General features: G+C 46.7%; 1 protein-coding gene across 6 annotated transcripts in view; it reads left to right on the top strand.

The window, feature by feature from the left end:
* The window catches only part of FLNB (filamin B), a 139365-nt gene that overhangs the window by 84906 nt on the left and 36664 nt on the right, over nucleotides 1–17795 (top strand). For 4 of the 6 annotated variants that reach the window (XM_055557709.1, XM_055557708.1, XM_055557707.1 and 1 more), the window contains exons 17-26: nucleotides 833–923; nucleotides 1186–1355; nucleotides 4632–4749; nucleotides 7386–7648; nucleotides 9095–9692; nucleotides 10718–10891; nucleotides 11973–12135; nucleotides 13079–13239; nucleotides 16304–16471; nucleotides 17469–17561. In XM_055557709.1, coding sequence (XP_055413684.1) covers nucleotides 833–923; nucleotides 1186–1355; nucleotides 4632–4749; nucleotides 7386–7648; nucleotides 9095–9692; nucleotides 10718–10891; nucleotides 11973–12135; nucleotides 13079–13239; nucleotides 16304–16471; nucleotides 17469–17561 — 1999 coding nt within the window. The remainder of the gene's footprint in view (nucleotides 1–832; nucleotides 924–1185; nucleotides 1356–4631; nucleotides 4750–7385; nucleotides 7649–9094; nucleotides 9693–10717; nucleotides 10892–11972; nucleotides 12136–13078; nucleotides 13240–16303; nucleotides 16472–17468; nucleotides 17562–17795) is intronic. The other 2 variants (XM_055557711.1, XM_055557710.1) reach the window with 1 other exon arrangement.

Below are 17795 nucleotides of genomic sequence, written 5' to 3'. Positions count from 1 at the left end.
ACCTTGGCCTCAGCCTTAATAGGAAGTGTTTAGAAGTTTCAAGTAGGGTTCATATTTACATGTGATAATGAAGACCAGGAGGAGCAGTACCCGTTTTAGGAACCATGGAATCTTGTTGATTCAGATGCATCTTACATAAACATAGGGGAGGAAACTCCGTGCCTCAAATATTGGTCTTGAGTTGGCTTCATCCATTTGACCTGTCCTGCCTTTATAGTGCAAGGTGTTGTTTTTTTTTTTTTTTTTCCTAACATCAGATTTATTATATTTTTAAAAATATTTTGCCAGGAAACTTGACATTTGTCATCATAGTTGCCCGACCAGGGAGCAAAGCCATTGCCCCTGCAGTGGAAGCATAGAGTCTTAATCACTGGACCACAAGGGAAGTCCCTGCAGGATTCTTTTGGAAGCATTACAGTCAGTGCCTTGCTAATCAGTTCCTTGCATTCCTCAAACCCTAGCTCTCTGCTGTCCTTGAAGGACATTTCCTTCCTCTGATCCCATGTATTATTGTTTGAGGTTTTATTCTTGTTAGTGTTTCTGCATCCTAAAAGTACTCAGCATTTGGTATTAAAGGCTGAGAGTTTTCAGGGTGGTTTGTGGACACTCAGGACCTTTAACTGTGAGGTCAGGGATCCAGGGATTCAGGATGGCCACTGATGGCCCTTACCTGATGCTAGCATGTAACGACTTGACCGATCATTACTCAGAAGTTACTCACCACCCGCTAGACTGGAAGTGCTGAGGTGTCTCCCTCTTTGCTTTGGGCAGAAGTTTAAGCTCAGGCAATGGCTTCAGGGACTTTCCTCCTGAGACTGTATCTCTGCTACAGGAAATCCCCACCAGCCCTTTCAGAGTCAAGGTCGACCCTTCCCACGACGCCAGCAAAGTGAAGGCAGAAGGCCCAGGGCTCAGCAAAGCAGGTAAGAGGGCGTGTGCGCGAGCTCACCCTGGAAGCAGTGGGCCCAGGGCCGGAAGTGACCTGCCTCCCCTAGAGCAGGCGCTCTGTCTGGGCTTCAGTTCAGCAGAGGCTGCGCTCAGCTGAGCTGCTGGCGTGGCTGAGCGCCAGCCCCTGTCTCCACCTCCTGCCTTCTGGAAGCTGCTGTTGATGAACCTGTCAGACTGGTTCTAAAAGTGAAACTCCTCCAGCTGAGCCTGTCTCCTCACTTCACTGTCTCCTCCCAGGTGTGGAAAACGGGAAGCCCACCCACTTCACTGTGTACACCAAGGGGGCCGGAAAGGCCCCGCTCAACGTGCAGTTCAGCAGCCCTGGCCCTGGCGACGCCGTGAAGGATCTGGATATCATCGATAACTATGACTACTCTCACACCGTTAAATACACACCCACCCAGCAGGTAGGGCCCTGCCTGCCTGGGCTGGGTCACTTTAGACACCAGGGGATAATCTCAGCTCGGATCTGTGCTCCTGTGTGAGAGGAAGAGATTCACCCTTTCCTTATGAACCTCTCTAGGAACGCCGACACAAAGTCTGGCTGGTTCTACCAGGAGGGCCTGGTGGCTTCCCCAAGTACCGGCATGAAGCTTGCCGTCCCTCCCCACCCCAATTTCCCACCTCCATTCTGGGTTTTAGCAGAGAAATGCTGAGCTCTTGAAACTGGACCTAGTGTCTGCCTCTCTCTCATAGACATTCTCCCCTCCTTACCAGCTGCCTTTGAGTCTTTTGTTAGTTACTCAGGGGGAAAGAATCGCCACACCTCTGTTTATCCTTGCTGGTCTTTTTGCCTTACCTCACCCTTTTTTTACAAGGGGGTGCAGTGGGGTCTTACTCAAAGAGCTTTTAGTCCCTCAATCCTGAAGCGGTCCTTCAAGCTCTAAATTACTCCCTTTTACAAATTAGAGGAATACAGACAGGATTTTGTCATGCCACATGCTTTGCTGTTTGTTCTAGACAAGAAGGGCCTACAAATCTACCTCTCCATATGAATTTATGCCTACTTGTTTAAAATGTTGTTTTGATTCATGCCTACACCTCTAGGGTCTGTGGAGCACGTACTCCTGTAGAAAAAACTAGATTATGCTACTTCTGCATAGTGTTTCAAACAGTCACTCCAAACCTCTGAGAATCCTTCATTTTTTAAAACAATTTTTGTCAATGATTATTACTTTTTGGCCACACAGTGTGACATGCAGGATCTTTGTTCCCCAACCAGGGGGTGAACCCACACCCACTGCAGTGGAAGCGTGAACTCTTAGCCACTGGACCACCAGGAAACTCCCCCTTCATTCTTGAAGCAGAACCCCCCCTATATGAGAAATGCCATTTGTAAGAGAGGAAGGGCAATGTTTTCTGCCAAAGCACTGTTTGAGAAGCATCACTCCTACCCCGGGCCTTGTCAGTGAGGACCTCGCTGGAATGCAGTGGGGCAGAATGAGGGGTGCAGTGAGGATGAGGGAATGGTGTGGGTGTCCCCGTGCACTGGGGGCTACACATCCTTGGAGATGGAATCTTTTCTATGAAAACCTCTCTGTCGGTGCGAGGTTCTCTAGGGCAGGTTCTTGTGTGGCCTTTCATCTCCATGTCTGCTTCTTTCAGATCCTGTGTCTATATACCTTTTTGTGTTTCGGCAGAGCTGCTAGAAATTAAGTTGTCGACATCAGGACAGGTTTTGACTTGCACCCCCAGAAAGGACTTTGGAACTACCATTGCCCTGGATGCTCTCTATGGTTTCTTTCTGTCCTCACGAGGGTTCCTTATTAATAATGGTAAAAGGGAAGCTCTCATAGGTGAATGCCATTTTCTCATTAGGACACTCAGTGCTATGTAGGTCATTGTTTTCCTGCTGATGCTTATCAGGGCTGATGGAAGCCTCGGCACTGGCGACACCAGCTCGATAGCATCTTTGTTTTCAGTTCTCCACATTCCTGAGGAGAAGGTACATGGCCACGCTCACTGGTCAAGATCACAAGATCATAGGTTCTTCTAAAAACATTCTGAGACCCTTGATCCTGTATCTATAAGCCTTGTTGGGTTTCAACTGAGCTGCTGGAAAGTGGCTAAGTAGCAGATGTCAGGGCAGCCTCAGGTTTTGACTTGCCCCCTCAGAAAGGACTTTTGGACCCAGTGCTCTATTAGTAATATGGCATTACTAATAATATTAGTAATATATGTGTATATATTTTATTTATTTATTTATTTTTGGTTGTGCTGGGTCTTCATTGTTTAGTCACAAAGTCGTGTTTGACTCTGTGACGCTGTAGACTGTAGCCCGTGAGGGTCCTCTGTCCATGGGATGTCCCAAGCAAGAACATTGGAGTGAGTTGCCGTTTCCTTCTCCAGGGGATCTTAACCAACCCAGGGATGGGACCCACGTCTCCTGCATTGGCAGGTGGATTCTTTACCACTGAGTCCCCAGGGAATCCCTAGTCATGGCATGCAGGATCCTTATTGCAAATGAGAACTCTTAGTTGAGGCATATGGGAATCTAGTTCCTTGACCAAGGATCAAACCCGGGGCCCCTTGCATTGGGAGCGCAGAGACTTAGCCACTGGACCACCAGGGAAGCCTTGAGATGTGACACTCGGGGGGGAGGGGACCCAGTGGTTTTGTGCAGAATCCATCCTAGAAAGTCAATACTCCCTCCTTCATAGAGGCGCCTCATTTTTATCTTGGCTTTTCCCTGCTTCTTTATTACAAAAGGAATATAAGAAAATATTCCATAGGTCAAAAGCTACACCCTTTTAAAACTCCATCCGTGACAGCTTTCAGCGGGGGCTGAATTCCAGCGAGCCCTCTGGCGATTCCCCCTTGCTCCTTCCCCTCCCACATCCTCTTACATGATACCCAGACATTTGAGGTGAGGACAACCTTAATCCGCTGAGACAGCTGTGGGTTTTCATGGGGCCTTGGTGTGGATGGAGGCACTCAGCCGACCGTGGCGAGAGGAAGCCAGCCGTGAGTGGGCCGGGACTGGCCATGCCTCCTCGGCCACAGTGCTGCTGGCGGGGGGCCTGCTGAACCCATAGGCACAGTCCGCCTTCTCACTGGCAACTCTTCCCTCCTTGACATCGATGTGGGAGTTTCTATACTGTGCAGGGGGTCTTAGAACAGCCCCAGGTGAACTCTTGCAAATTAGTTTTTGCAGTGTAGTGGCCTGAAATCCCAGGCCATGGGAAAGAAAGATTTTTTTCAGTTAGAGGCCCCCAGACAACCCCTGCCTTGCCCGTGGCCGGGCTGGGTGTGTGTTCGATGAGGAGCTTGTGTGGCAGAGCATCTGGGACTCAGGTTCAGCTGCCACAGGTGTGAGGCCTGGCTCACACTTAGGACAAGTGACTTCATATCCCTGAGCTGTAGTTTTATTGCCTGGAAAAATGGTGACCACCTCTTAGCACCATTTTCAGATGGAATTGAGGAAATGCTTAAAAGCACACCTCAGTGGTGTGCTCTTGAAGCTGTTCCTCTTGTTGAGAGTTGCTTTTTTTTTTTTTAGTCTGATTTCTATGTCATTCTTGCCATGGGGCTAAAAACTTAGATATATCTGAGACACCTTATAAATCTGCTGGGGTTATATACCCTGCATTTCTGGGAAGAATGAAAATCCTGAAGGGCAGGTTGAAACATCAAGTGAGTCTGTTGGTACCCACATGTGTCCTTGGTTTTCTCTCTTGTTCCAGGGCAACATGCAGGTTCTGGTTACATACGGTGGTGACCCTATCCCTAAGAGCCCATTCACCGTGGGTGTGGCTGCTCCGCTGGATCTGAGCAGGATAAAAATTAATGGACTGGAAAACAGTAAGTATGTCAAGAGTGGAGGGGGGGACGGGTCGCTGAAGAGCAGTCAGAGTCCCTTCAAAGACAATTCGCAGAGGAGCAAATTTTGCCATATGAGACTCTGCAGTCAGGCAGACTCGCGATTGAATTAGGGCTGTGCTGTGGAGTAGCTCTGTGACTCTGCCTGTCCCTTCACCTCACTAAGCCTCCCTTTCCTCCTTTGTTCAGTGGAGGTGGGGGAAGAAGACTCACAGGCCTATCGTGAGAATTAAATGAGCCAGTAATTCAGGAGCTGACTCAGAGGCAGCCCTCAGTAACTGCTGGCCTCACAAGGAAGGTTTTTATGACAAGGAGAATTGGAGGCATGCGGCTTTCCACTAAATGTCTATTGTACCAACTGTTTTTGATCACTGAATCTACCTTAGGGTCAACAGTCGAGCGTAAAAACCAATTCCCAGGCACTCAGAAACCACAACTATGATGCATCTCCCTATTCCCATCCAGATGATCCTTTAGTTTGTTAGGGATCTTATTAGTACAAGCTTATTTCACGTAATGAAACAACTGAATGAATCAATAGTAAAGTAAAGAGAATAGCATAATAGAGGCACTGATATGCTGCTCGCTCAGCTTCTCTAGTTTAACACATGATCACAGAGTACATCATGAGAAACGCTGGGCTGGAAGAAGCACAAGCTGGAATCAAGATTGCTGGGAGAAATATCAATAACCTCAGATATGCAGATGACACCACCCTTATGGCAGAAAGGGAAGAGGAACTAAAGAGCCTCTTGATGAAAGTGAAAGAGGAGAGTGAAAAAGTTGGCTTAAAGCTCAACATTCAGAAAACGAAGATCATGGCATCTATCTGGTCCCATCACTTCATGGCAAATAGATGGGGAAACAGTGGAAACCGTGGCTGACTTTATTTTTCTGGGCTCCAAAATCACTGCAGATGGTGATTGCAGCCATGGAATGAAAAGACACTTCCTCCTTGGAAGGAAAGTTGTGACCAACCTAGACAGCATATTGAAAAGCAGAGACATTACTTTGCCAACAAAGGTCCATCTAGTCAAGGCTATGGTTTTTCCAGTAGTCATGTATGGATGTGAGAGTTGGACTATGAAGAAAGCTGAGTGCCGAAGAATTGATGCTTTGAACTGTGGTGTTGGAGAAGACTCTTGAGAGTCCCTTGGACTGCAAGGAGAGCCAACCAGTCCATCCTAAAGGAGATCAGTCCTGGGTGTTCATTGGAAGGACTGATGCTAAAGCTGAAACTCCAATACTTTGGCCACCTGATGCATCTGTACATACTTAACTGCCAACAGAAAATGTTTAGCAAAATTTACTTTGCACTAAAGTTGCCCTGAGATACTCGCATGTCTTCAGCTTCCCTTTTTGCCATCAGTGTGTCTTGAAGAACATTCATACCTCGATCCTTTTGTTGGCGTAGCCACAGCCTGGCTGCATTTCAGTGGCATGTGTTTTCCTAGTTTTGGGGTCACATGGGGCTCTGTATACACCCATAGGACAGCATTCTTGTGCTTATGAGGGTTTCTCCGGGTTTTGGGGGAACCCTTGGTGAGCACTTTCAGGGTGCTGTGACCCAAATGTACAAGTTGTCAGTGAGGCTAGCTCCCAGATCCAGGGCCTCTGAAGCAAGAGCTTGATGCTGGCTTTTGTCCCTGGGGAGCAGCCACTGTCTAATCCTTCACGTGTCCCCTTGGTACTCCTTTCTCCAAGACACTGAGGATTTTGACTCAGACTAGGATGAGAACGAAGCCAATTAGAAAGAGTCTTTGGGATGTGGATCTCTGAGGCCTCTTTGTTTGTGGCTTGACACCATTCATCTTGGCATGCCCTGTATTGCCCCAGTCAGGACTTCCATGGGTTGTGCTAGGGGCCCTGGGCTCCCAGTACTTTTGTTTTGATTCAAAGTCCCTTCCTTGTTATTGTCAAATGGAACACATGGGTGTTCTGTGGCCCTGTTTTGCAAATACTTTTCAAGTATCAGCACAGTACAGAGAGTCACTTCTCAGGACTTGCTTCAGTGCCTCTGCGTTGGCCAGCTCTGTGACTTCTGCCTTCTTTGGCTGTAGAATGGAATTTGCTGCCAAGAACCAGTAAATAAAACATTGGCTTCTGGGAGTGTTTTGATGCAAAGTTAATAATGAAAGTAGGCAGAGAAGCGGCAACAGTATCAGGTTATAACTTACTGCAGATCATGGGTCAAGTCAATTTAGATCAGTGTCCCAGCTTTGTGGTCTGTGAGATAGGTACCCCAGATGACTCACTTCACACCCCCTTCCCCCCAAGTCTCAGTTTCCTTATCTGTTAAATTCTTTGGTTGCTAATACATACACTACAGGGTTGTGATGAAAATTAAGAGAGGTGATATGCTGTCCTCATGCCTGGTATAGAAAATGCATTCAGTGCATGATGGCTGTCATTATCATCAGTGGTTACTTCATGTTCTTGTACTGGTTATTATTGAGGCTAGAATGCTGATTATTCTTATTCAGTCTTGCCTCTCATCCTGAGTCAACCGTTTGTTGCAGAAGCTGAGAAAACATTCCGTGTCCAAGGAACCATCTCTGCTCTCAGCAGTATTTTTCCTGCAGGGTCAGCTCATCCTTCTGGCTTGTTTCTCTTTGCAGGAGTCGAAGTTGGGAAGGACCAGGAGTTCGCCGTGGACACCAGGGGAGCAGGAGGCCAGGGGAAGCTGGACGTGACGATCCTGAGCCCCTCAAGGAAGGTTGTGCCGTGTCTGGTGGCACCCGTGGCAGGCCGGGAGAGCAGCACGGCCAAGTTCATCCCACGGGAGGAAGGGCTGTATGCCATCGACTTGACCTATGACGGACATCCTGTGCCCGGAAGCCCTTACATGGTGGAGGCCTCGCTGCCACCTGATCCCTCCAAGGTCAGTTTTTCATTTTTGTTCCAGAACGTGTCGTCTCTTGGCAGATGTAACAGTCCTTCTTCAGTTCTGCCTGGTGAAAACCTTTAGAAAATTCTTTTGTAGTCAAAGGCAGTTCTAGGTTTTTCCTGGTTATCCACAGATTAAGACTTTTTGCCCTCAATGTAGGGGGTGCAGATTCAATCCTTGGTCAGGGAACTGAGATGCTGCATGGCCCCCCCAATAAAAAAGACAATGCCCGTGAAATTAAACTGCACTAAAACCATTAACAAAATAGAAAACAAGCCCATAAGTCAGTTTTCAGTGACTGATAGTAGCTGTCTCCTGTCATCCAGCGTGAAGGGTCCTGTGCGAAGCTGGGTCCTAGTCCTGCTCCTCCTCTCACTCTGGCTGTGAACCTTTGGTGAGGGACTCCTGTCCTTGATTTATCAGCATTATAACGGTACTCCCTGCAAAGTGGGCCTTCAGGGTGAGGTCAGATGATGGGTGTGGAGGCCTGAGTCTGGCGTCTGGCACATGCAGTGAGCTCATCCTACACAAGTTATTATAATGAAATTTGGCTAATACAAAGAAAAATAGATTCCTCTCATTATCATTTCTTCCTTGTGGCCCTGAGTCAAAGGTTCCAAAGTATTTCCAGCGTTCTGCATGGCATGAATCCTATAAAAGTGTCTCATTTGTTGAATCTCACATGAAAGCCCCATCCGCTCCCTCTTTTAAAAGCATTTTTTTTTTTTAATGTTCTTCTTTTTTTTTTAATCTGACTTTATTCTTTAGAGCAATTTTAGGTTCGTAGTAATATTGAGAGGGTGGCACAGAGATTCCCCTCGCCCCCATGATAGCCTCCACATGGTCACCACCCTCCCCGGGTGCTACAGCTGTTAGAGTGGATGAATCTGTGCTAACATCGTTGTCACCTGAAGTCTGTGGCTTATGTTAGGGTTCACCTCTTGGTGTTATAGTCTATGCGTTTGGACAAGCATATAATGACATGTATTCACCATTACAGTTTAGTATTTTATTATGTTGAATTTGTTGAGGGAGGTGTAGCAGCCAAAGCCACAGTGAAATCCATGAAAGGCATTCAGCGAGTGCTCAGCCCAGGAAACTGGAGTGCGTTTGTTGGACTGGATGTTGGGTGTCCAGCTCCGGCACTGGAGGCGAGGCTGGCAGGACACAGGGGACCACGCCTCTGCTGGGCCCTTGCGCGCTGAATGAGTTCACAGTCAGGTCCCCCTTTGTCGGCCATTTCAGCATCCACTAAGGGAAACATGGCAGTAACTTGGCACTGTGGGTGAGCGAGTGTGACACATTAGTCCCCCGGGAGAAGGACCACTTCATCCAAGGGCAGTTGAGTGCCGAGTGCAGGCTTGGCTGTTGAAAGCAGGCTTGCTGAGTGGCTGATACCAGCATAAAGCCGAGTCTGACTTTTATTCTGTGTTCAAACAGGTGAAGGCCCATGGTCCTGGCCTCAGAGGTGGTCTTGTGGGCAAGCCTGCCGAGTTCACCATCGACACCAAAGGAGCTGGAACTGGAGGTCTCGGCCTAACTGTGGAAGGCCCATGCGAGGCCAAAATTGAATGCTCAGACAACGGCGATGGGACCTGTTCCGTCTCCTACCTCCCGACAAAGCCCGGGGAGTACTTCGTCAACATTCTCTTCGAAGAAGTCCACATACCTGGCTCTCCCTTCAAAGCCGACATTGAAATGCCTTTTGACCCCTCCAAAGTCATGGCGTCCGGCCCGGGACTCGAGCATGGGAAGGTGGGCGAGCCCGGGCTGCTCAGCGTGGACTGTTCAGAAGCTGGGCCAGGGACCCTGGGCCTGGAAGCAGTCTCGGACTCAGGGGCAAAAGCCGAAGTCTGTATCGAGAACAACAAAGATGGTACCTATGCGGTGACCTATGTGCCCCTGACGGCCGGCATGTACACGCTGACCATGAAGTACGGCGGGGAGCTGGTGCCACACTTCCCCACCAGGGTCAAGGTGGAGCCCGCCGTGGACACCAGCAGGGTCAAAGTCTTTGGGCCGGGAATAGAAGGAAAAGGTAGGTTTCGTGAAAAAAGGAGGAGGCCACCAAAGTTATAGGGGATGCCCCTGAAGCTCAGAATTCAGGGCTGCAAACTCAAATGTCTGCAGAGATCAGGCCAGGGAGGAGAAAACTCACCTGTGGTCTCTGCCTCGGCGAGTGGTAGAGGAGACCAGAGCGGAGGGGTGAGCACATGGTGTTTCTGATGCCCAGCCCCCCTTTCCTCAGAATCCCGGCACTGTCAGCAGATTTCCCCGCCTCTTTTCTTTCTGGCAAAGCTAGAGGTCTTGATTTTTTTTTTCTTTCAAATATGGATACAGAACATATTGCATTTTTGGCACTTACCTGAAAAAGGTTTAAAATGTGCTGCTGGCTGATACCGCTCTTGCTGTCTTCACCCTTTGGCCTGTCCTGAATCTCACGTTTCTCTCAAGAAGTGGGCAGGTGGTTATGTTGTTACTTGGGGAGCCTACCCTGAAAGAATCATCTTTTGCCAGGGAGATTGAAGGCGGGGGGCAGGGGCATTAATATTCCTGATTCTGAGACAAAGAAACTGGTTGTCTTAGCAGTCACTGAAATTAGAATAAAGTGCTGAGAACCATGCCTCTAGGGTTTGCTGCCGAATAAGAGGTGTTAGCTACATTCTTTTTGTTTTTTTCCTTTTTGGCCACACCACACATGTGGGACCTTAGTTCCCTGACCAAGGATACAGCCCGAGCCTCCTACCGTGGGAACTCGAAATCTTTTTTTTTTTTTAATTGGAGGATAATTGCTTTACAATAAGAAGCTTAGACTCTTAATCACTGAACTGCTGAGACAGCCTCTGTCTGAGATATCCATTCTTTTTAAAAAATATTTTTAAAAATTTATTTGTATGGCTGTGCTGGGTCTTAGTGGCAGCATGCAGAATGTGAGCTCCTTAGTTGTGCCACAAGGGATCTAGTTCCCTGACAAGGGATCAAACCCGGGCCCCTGCATTGGGAGCTCGGAGTCTTAGCCACTGGACCACCAGGGACATTCTTACCTGTGTGATTGTTCTACAGATGTATTTCGTGAAGCCACCACCGATTTCACGGTGGACTCACGGCCCCTGACGCAGGTCGGAGGCGACCACATCAAGGCCCACATTGCCAACCCCTCCGGAGCCTCCACGGAGTGTTTCGTCACAGACAATGCTGATGGGACCTACCAGGTGGAATACACGCCCTTCGAGAAAGGTGAGTTGTCTTCTTGGAACGTGATTCTTGCTTGGAGCTGTGCTAGACCGCCTCTCCCAGTGACTGGCGCTAAGTCCTGCCCCCTATGCTTTGCCTGCCTCAGCAGAAGTATGGGCACAGTGACTGGGCCTCCCCAGCAGAGCCCTCTGCCTGCTTGGTGCCTGGTGTTTTGGCTCTGTTGTGTAACAACAGAGGCTGACTTTAGCCTTAGACTCATCTGAGCAGGTTATGGGGTGATGTCATGGCATGTTGCTCATTTGTGCAATTTCTTAACATGATTCTTTTTAAAATTTATTTATTTTTTTGCTGTGCTAGGTCTTCGTTGCTTTCTTTGCGTGGGCTTTCTCTAACTGTGGTGAGCAAGGGTTACTGTTCTCATTGCAGTGGCTTCATTGTTGAGGAGCATGGGCTAGATGCATGTGGGCTCAGTGGTTGTGGCCTACGGACTCTAGACTGGGGGCTCAGTAGTGGCACACGGGCTTAATTGCTTCTTGGCATGTGGAATCTTCCCAGACCAGAGATCAAACCCTAGCCCCCTGCATCAGCAGGCAGATTCATATCCACTGCACCTCTAGGGGAGTCCAGTTTCTTTCTTAATATTAGGAATTATTAAAAATTTTGATAAATCACAAAATCATTAAAAAAATATAAGCAGCATATGTCCTCATTCCCTGTGTATATAATCCCTGGATGTTATGGTGTAGATATTTTCTGTCTCTTTTCATTTTCATGAATGCTTTTCTATTTCATGGCTTTTCTTTGTCTTTTGATTAGTGACTGGGTATTTTGTCATATTAAGATGGTGTGTTTAAGATGACTGTCTTGAAAATAAACTTAGGGATATTTGCTTGGTCAGGCCTTGTGTGTGTGTTAGGAAATGGGATTGGTATGTGATTGCCAAGCGAACAAAAGCATAAAGAGTTTGTATTTTTTAAACTCAAATCATAGCAGCATTGCTATTTGTTTAACCTGTCCTTTCCTAATAGCTTGAGGTAGCACATAGACTTGAAAGCTAGAGTGCTATTTTCTGCAGACAAGTGGCTCTTATGCAAGTAAATTTTTTTTGTGTTGTGTTGAACAGGCCTCCACGTAGTGGAGGTAACCTACGATGATGTGCCTGTCCCAAATAGTCCCTTTAAAGTGGCCGTGACCGAAGGCTGCCAGCCTTCTCGGGTTCAAGCTCAAGGACCTGGATTGAAGGAGGCTTTCACCAACAAGCCCAACGTCTTCACGGTGGTTACCAGGTAAGCAAAGGCCTGGGATTCGTGTGTTGACTCTGTAAAAGGAGAGTAGCCCTAGGTATTTTAAGTGCTCTCAAAACGTTTATAGGTATATCATGGTTTCCCAACTCTTTTTTTCTTTTGAGCTTTTTCTTTTGTGTTGGGGTATAGCTGATTAACAATGTTGTGTTAGTTTTACATGAATAGAGAAGGGACTCAGCCATACGTATATATGAACCCATTCTCTCCCAAACCTTCTCCTATCCAGGCTTCCATATTACACTGAACAGAGTTCCGTGTGCTATACAATAGGTCCTTGTTGGGTTTCCATTTTAAATATAGCAGTGTATATGTGATCTTCCCAAACTACCCCTTCCCCCAAGCAACCATAAGTTCGTTTTATAAGTCTGTGAGTCTTTCTGTTTTGTAAGTAAGTTCTTACTTACTTATGGTTTCCCAACTTTTGAGAGGCTTTTTATTTCATGATTTGTGAGGCATCTTCCTCTGTTGAGACTTATATTGCAGAGGAAGACCAGGTATGCTTTTAAAAGTACCAAAAAGCTGTTGATAATGGTCATAAAACTGCTGAGCAAAGCAGGCCTAAATGGAAGCTCATTAACTTGATAATTCAGAAATGTAGAGCCGATGTCATAGTTAAGTGAAATATTAGAAGTATTCCTATTAAAACGGGTCACAAGTCACATACCTGAATTGTCCTTTCATTCCCAGCCAATACAATTAGATAAGATAAACACATGAAGGGTGAGCGTTGGAAAGGAGGGGTGAAAGCTGTTTGTATTTATATTACACTGTTGAGAAATTCATATTACACTGTGAGAGGTATCACAGTAGTTGAGTCCAGTTGGCTAGGTTGGATAGTTTATAGAGGGATTTACGTGAATTTTGGCAGTAAGCAGCCTGGCATGAACCACTAGTACAACTTGGCCTTATTTCTCACACTTGGCAGAGGGGCAGGAATTGGGGGTCTCGGCATAACTGTGGAGGGACCGTCCGAGTCAAAGATAAACTGCAGAGACAACAAAGACGGCAGCTGCAGTGCAGAGTACGTCCCCTTTGCTCCGGGAGATTACGACGTGAACATCACATACGGAGGGGCCCACATTCCTGGTAAGCTGTCCTTCTGAGGGGAACCCAAAGGAGAACTGAGTTTTGCATGAAAGCAGGTTTGATTTAGCTTATCTCTCTGAAAAGGAAAAAATGTCTGATATTTAAAGTAGCTGCAAAGGGAGAATTTTCCTTCAGGCTGCATTTCCAAGAATATTTCCGTTCCCAAGAGGATCAGTAATAGGGCAAAAAACATTGGCTTAGAGTTTTGACTGTGAAAATTCAGTTTTGACTGAACGACATGGTTGTTCACATGTTGAAGGACCTAGATCTTAAAGAAAAGCTGATTCTTCACAAAGTTGAAAATTTCCAGTTTATTTTGTGGTTAGTTCTTACTCATCTTATACACATCTTATTTTCCTTCTTCCGTTGACAGTCCTGGTAGCTAATAAAGACACACAAACTCAAATTTTTATATGTAGATTTCTATTTAATGATGTTATATGGACACTTACTGTGAAAAATAGGAATAATTTAATAATAATTTCCTGTTCATTACATGGTATTTCTGTATTTCATATTGTGACAACCAAAAATGTCTCCAGATGTTGTCACAAGCGTGCTGGGGGCAGCGTCACCTGTAGTTGAGAACCACTGCTATAAATGATTCAGACAGTTAAAAAAATGACTTACATAGTGAAGAGCTCTCTAACTTTCATGCTCCGGCCAAGGAATCTTCATAGATTCTAGTTCTGTTTATTTAATGAAGTGGTTGCCACCCAGCACCCATCCAGAAGGGTAGATGAGTGCGTATGGTGCAGACACAAGACTGTGGACTCCAGGGTTGCTGTTAGTCAGCTTATCTCAGGTCACTCTAGAGGTAAAGAACCCACCTGTCAATGCAGGAGAAATTAGAGATGCGGGTTCAGTCCCTGGGCCGGGAAGATCCTGTGGAAGAGGGCCTAGCAACCCACTCCAGTATTTTTGCCTGGAGAATCCCACGGACAGAGGAACCTGGTGGGCTACCATCCATAGTGTTGCAAAGAGTTGGACACGACTGAGCAACTTAGCACACCTTGTCTCAGGTGTGGTGAAAGCAGGAGAAACCTTGGGTGGGTCATTTGTTCTGAAGGCCATAAGCCAGGACGAGACTGCAAGGAGGGGGCAGGGTGAGGGCCCTACATTTGGATTTCTGGAATGACTTCCAGGAAGGTGGAATGTCCCCTGACTGCTTGCTGGTTATCATATACAAACATACACACACACCCATAATCACTCCTCCTTTTGCATATTGATTGGGAAATATTGACATTCAACTCAAATTCATTCTACTCAGATGTTTGTTGAAGCCTTCAATTCAGTTCAGTCGCTCAGTTGTGCCTGACTCTTTGCAAAACCCTAGGGACTGAAGCATGCCAAGCTTCCCTATCCATCACCAACCCCAGAGCTTGCTCAAACTCATGTCCATCGAGTCGGTGATGCCATTGTTGAAGCCTTAATTCATTTAAAATGACATTTCTCCTCAAACTTGTCCTTACAGCTCTTTCAATATAGAGTTTTTAATTTCTATAATCACTTGCCAAGGAGAATTCAGCCACAGACAAGACAAAGCTCCTGCCGTTTGTGAGCTTCTTGTCTAGTATTTACAAAGGCAGCCGGGCTCAAGACAATACAGAGCCAAGGGGACCTTTTGGAGCTTTGCAAGTGTGCAGTTCTTGGGATGGGAAAGTAGAGCTTTGAGAATGGGTGGATGGCTGTCACCAGGGGGATGACCTGGTGACCCCTACCGGGAGACAGCAGTGGGGATGAGCATCTCTTGGTTTTGATGGCAACAAAACTATTTTGACTTTATTGAGAAGGTCTTCTGGATGCCTTCAGCTTTGGAATTCCCCGTGCAGAATCAGGTGAGAGGTTGGGCCCCTGTGGCTGACTCATGAGCTAGATTTAAATGGCCGAGTTGGAGCATAACAACAGCAAGAGTCCCGATTGGAATTTTCTCATCAGATGTAGATGGTGCCTCTTTTTTTTTTATTTACATTTTTCAGGCTTTGTTGCCTCCCACAACCAAATGCCAACTTCTAGACCCCAGAATTTTCCCAGACAGAATCATTCAATAAAACATTGGTTGGTTGTCTTAGTGTCAGGCTTCACAGTGAAGAGAATGCAGAGTTTTTGCCATGAAACATTCAACACCCTGGTTCTAATTTATTTTCCTAGGAATTCTGGTTGGTTAAATATTAGCATGGTTTTTCCTGGTATGACACAAACAAGGTATCTGTCTTACCCACAGTGGCATATTGGTTTCCTCTGATGGGCCAGCTGTGGTCTGTTGGTGGTGACTGTTTCAACCACCAGATTGACTGGAATGAATGCATCAGGAAGAAAGGCTGTTGTGATTGATTGGTCATGTCTGCCTGGATCACAGAGCAGGAGAGTGGCATAGATTGCTTGATAGCTACCACTCTAGATCTTAAGTTACCTTGTTGGTTCTTGGCTACTCTCCTGCTAAGTTCAGACCACTTCCATGGGAGGCTAACTTGGTGATTGGCTTTAAAGTTTGTTCATTGCCATTGCATTGAATTCCTCAGCTGTATTTAAAATAAAACTCCTTTTTGTTTCCAGCATGGAGCATGGTGCTTGCCTTTGCCAGGGTCAGCTGTTTACTTCACTTAGCCAAAAAACCAGATGCCACTGAAGCCTGGCTATTATTGGGGGGGGGGGGGGAGGGTAAGCCAGAGCCTTGGTTCTTTGTATGGTCTTTGTTATTTACCACCCTTGATTCTAATTTGCCTGCACCCGAGCAACTGAACTGAGCTGACCTTAGTTGTGGCACAAGTCTGGATTCATTACCTTCAGAGTCTACTGATACCTTGTACGCAGCTCCAGTCTGTGTTACATATGATGGTATAGTGACTTGTTTACCTAAGTCTTAGAGTGCTGTTCAGTACTATGGGCCGAGCACCTGGCACCATGTCTGCACATAGTAGGTACACATGGATGCACACAGCAAGGCAGAAGGAGCTGATACAGTGAGAGCCTAAGTGGGGCAACAGGGTGGTTCTGGGTGCACACAAGCTCTCCAGTCACTAAGGGGGTTGTACTTAGAATCCCGTGACCTCTTTTCTAGGCAGCCCCTTCAGGGTTCCTGTGAAGGATGTTGTGGACCCCAGCAAGGTCAAGATCGTTGGCCCTGGGCTGGGCTCCGGTGTCCGAGCTCGTGTCTTGCAGTCCTTCACGGTGGACAGCAGCAAGGCCGGCCTGGCCCCTCTGGAAGTGAGGGTCATGGGTCCACGAGGTAGGTACACACCCTTCCTTCCTGCCAATGCTCTCCTGCTCAGGACAGGGACAGCCTGATCCAGAGCAGGCTGTTTGCTTATGAGTTTAGTCATGAACTTAAATTTCTTAAATTACTCTATTGCTCTGTGTGCTAGCTAAACAGTGGAAGTTCATGCTTAAAAAGTAGGCAGGTCTGTTATTTTTCTAGCAGTCTATCTTTCCCCTCCTTTAATAATGTAACCCTAAATGTCTTGTTAAAATTTTATGTATATATTTTTTCTGAAGTAGTGACATGAAGCAAGCACTATTTGGAGCTCTCTCATATGAAATTATCAGAACTGTATGTTTTGGCATTTGTGGGACTCTCTTCGGGTTGCCTTGGTGCTCATGTAGGATCACACTCCAGATTTCTGGAAAGGACCAACACTTAGTCCACATGGCACACCGCCTTGTCGTTGTCCCAGCTCCCAAGAGAGAGGTCTCTTAGGGAATGGGCTTCCTTGGCAGTTTGACCTGCCCTTTTGCAGCCTGGAAAGCAATTTGGGTTGGGTGTGGCCAGGAGGCCCTTTTGGGACAAATGTGGATGTGTGTTGAAATTTACCTTTTTTGGTAGGTGATCGCACTTCCTCTCCCAGCATATAAAAATGTGCTGTTCTCTGCCTTATCTCTTGAGTTATCTGGATTTTCCCTCAATGATGTGTTCTTGGCTTCACAGAAGTGGTGAATAAGGGCTTCCTACTTTGAAGAGGAACTTTCTCCTTAATGGGGTTCAGCATGAGGTTATGCCCTTTGAAGCTCAGTGCAGAAGTGGTTTTGGGGAAATAAAGTCATAGGGCTGGAATTTGATTCCACTGACTTGCTGAGCTCTTCAAGACCTCTGCCCATGCGTGTGTGTGTTGGGGGTGGGGTGTGCATGAGAGAGAGTGAGGAAGAAGAAGAAAGAAAGAGCGAAAAGCTTTATTTAGACATCTACCTCTATTACAGAGGACACCGAAATAACAGCCTTTTAATTTTAGCTGATCAGACGATTTCCTGGTCAAGGCGCAGCCCCTTGAAAGCCATTTCAGGGTTCTTTAAACGTGACCGGAAGGGTGACTTTATGGAGACAGGTTTGCATTTTCCCACTGGCTGCTGCTCTGATGCATGGAACCTGAATGCCTTGCTGGCCTTGCCTCTGAAACTGCCTTGAGCCTGCCTCATCTGCTTCATGAGTATGGCATGCTTTGATTAGGCTCCCCTTCAGTTGACTATTTCTTGACTCTTGATTAGAACTGGGATCTAGAATCTATCAACCTAATGCATGCCTTGACTATGATTTAATGTACTCTCACTTGCCCTGCATG

This window comes from Bubalus kerabau, chromosome 20 (assembly GCF_029407905.1).
Source record: "Bubalus kerabau isolate K-KA32 ecotype Philippines breed swamp buffalo chromosome 20, PCC_UOA_SB_1v2, whole genome shotgun sequence".
Taxonomy (NCBI): domain Eukaryota; kingdom Metazoa; phylum Chordata; class Mammalia; order Artiodactyla; family Bovidae; genus Bubalus; species Bubalus kerabau.
The sequence above is the reverse complement of the archived record's forward strand: the minus strand, read 5'-3'. Positions and strand labels throughout refer to the sequence as shown.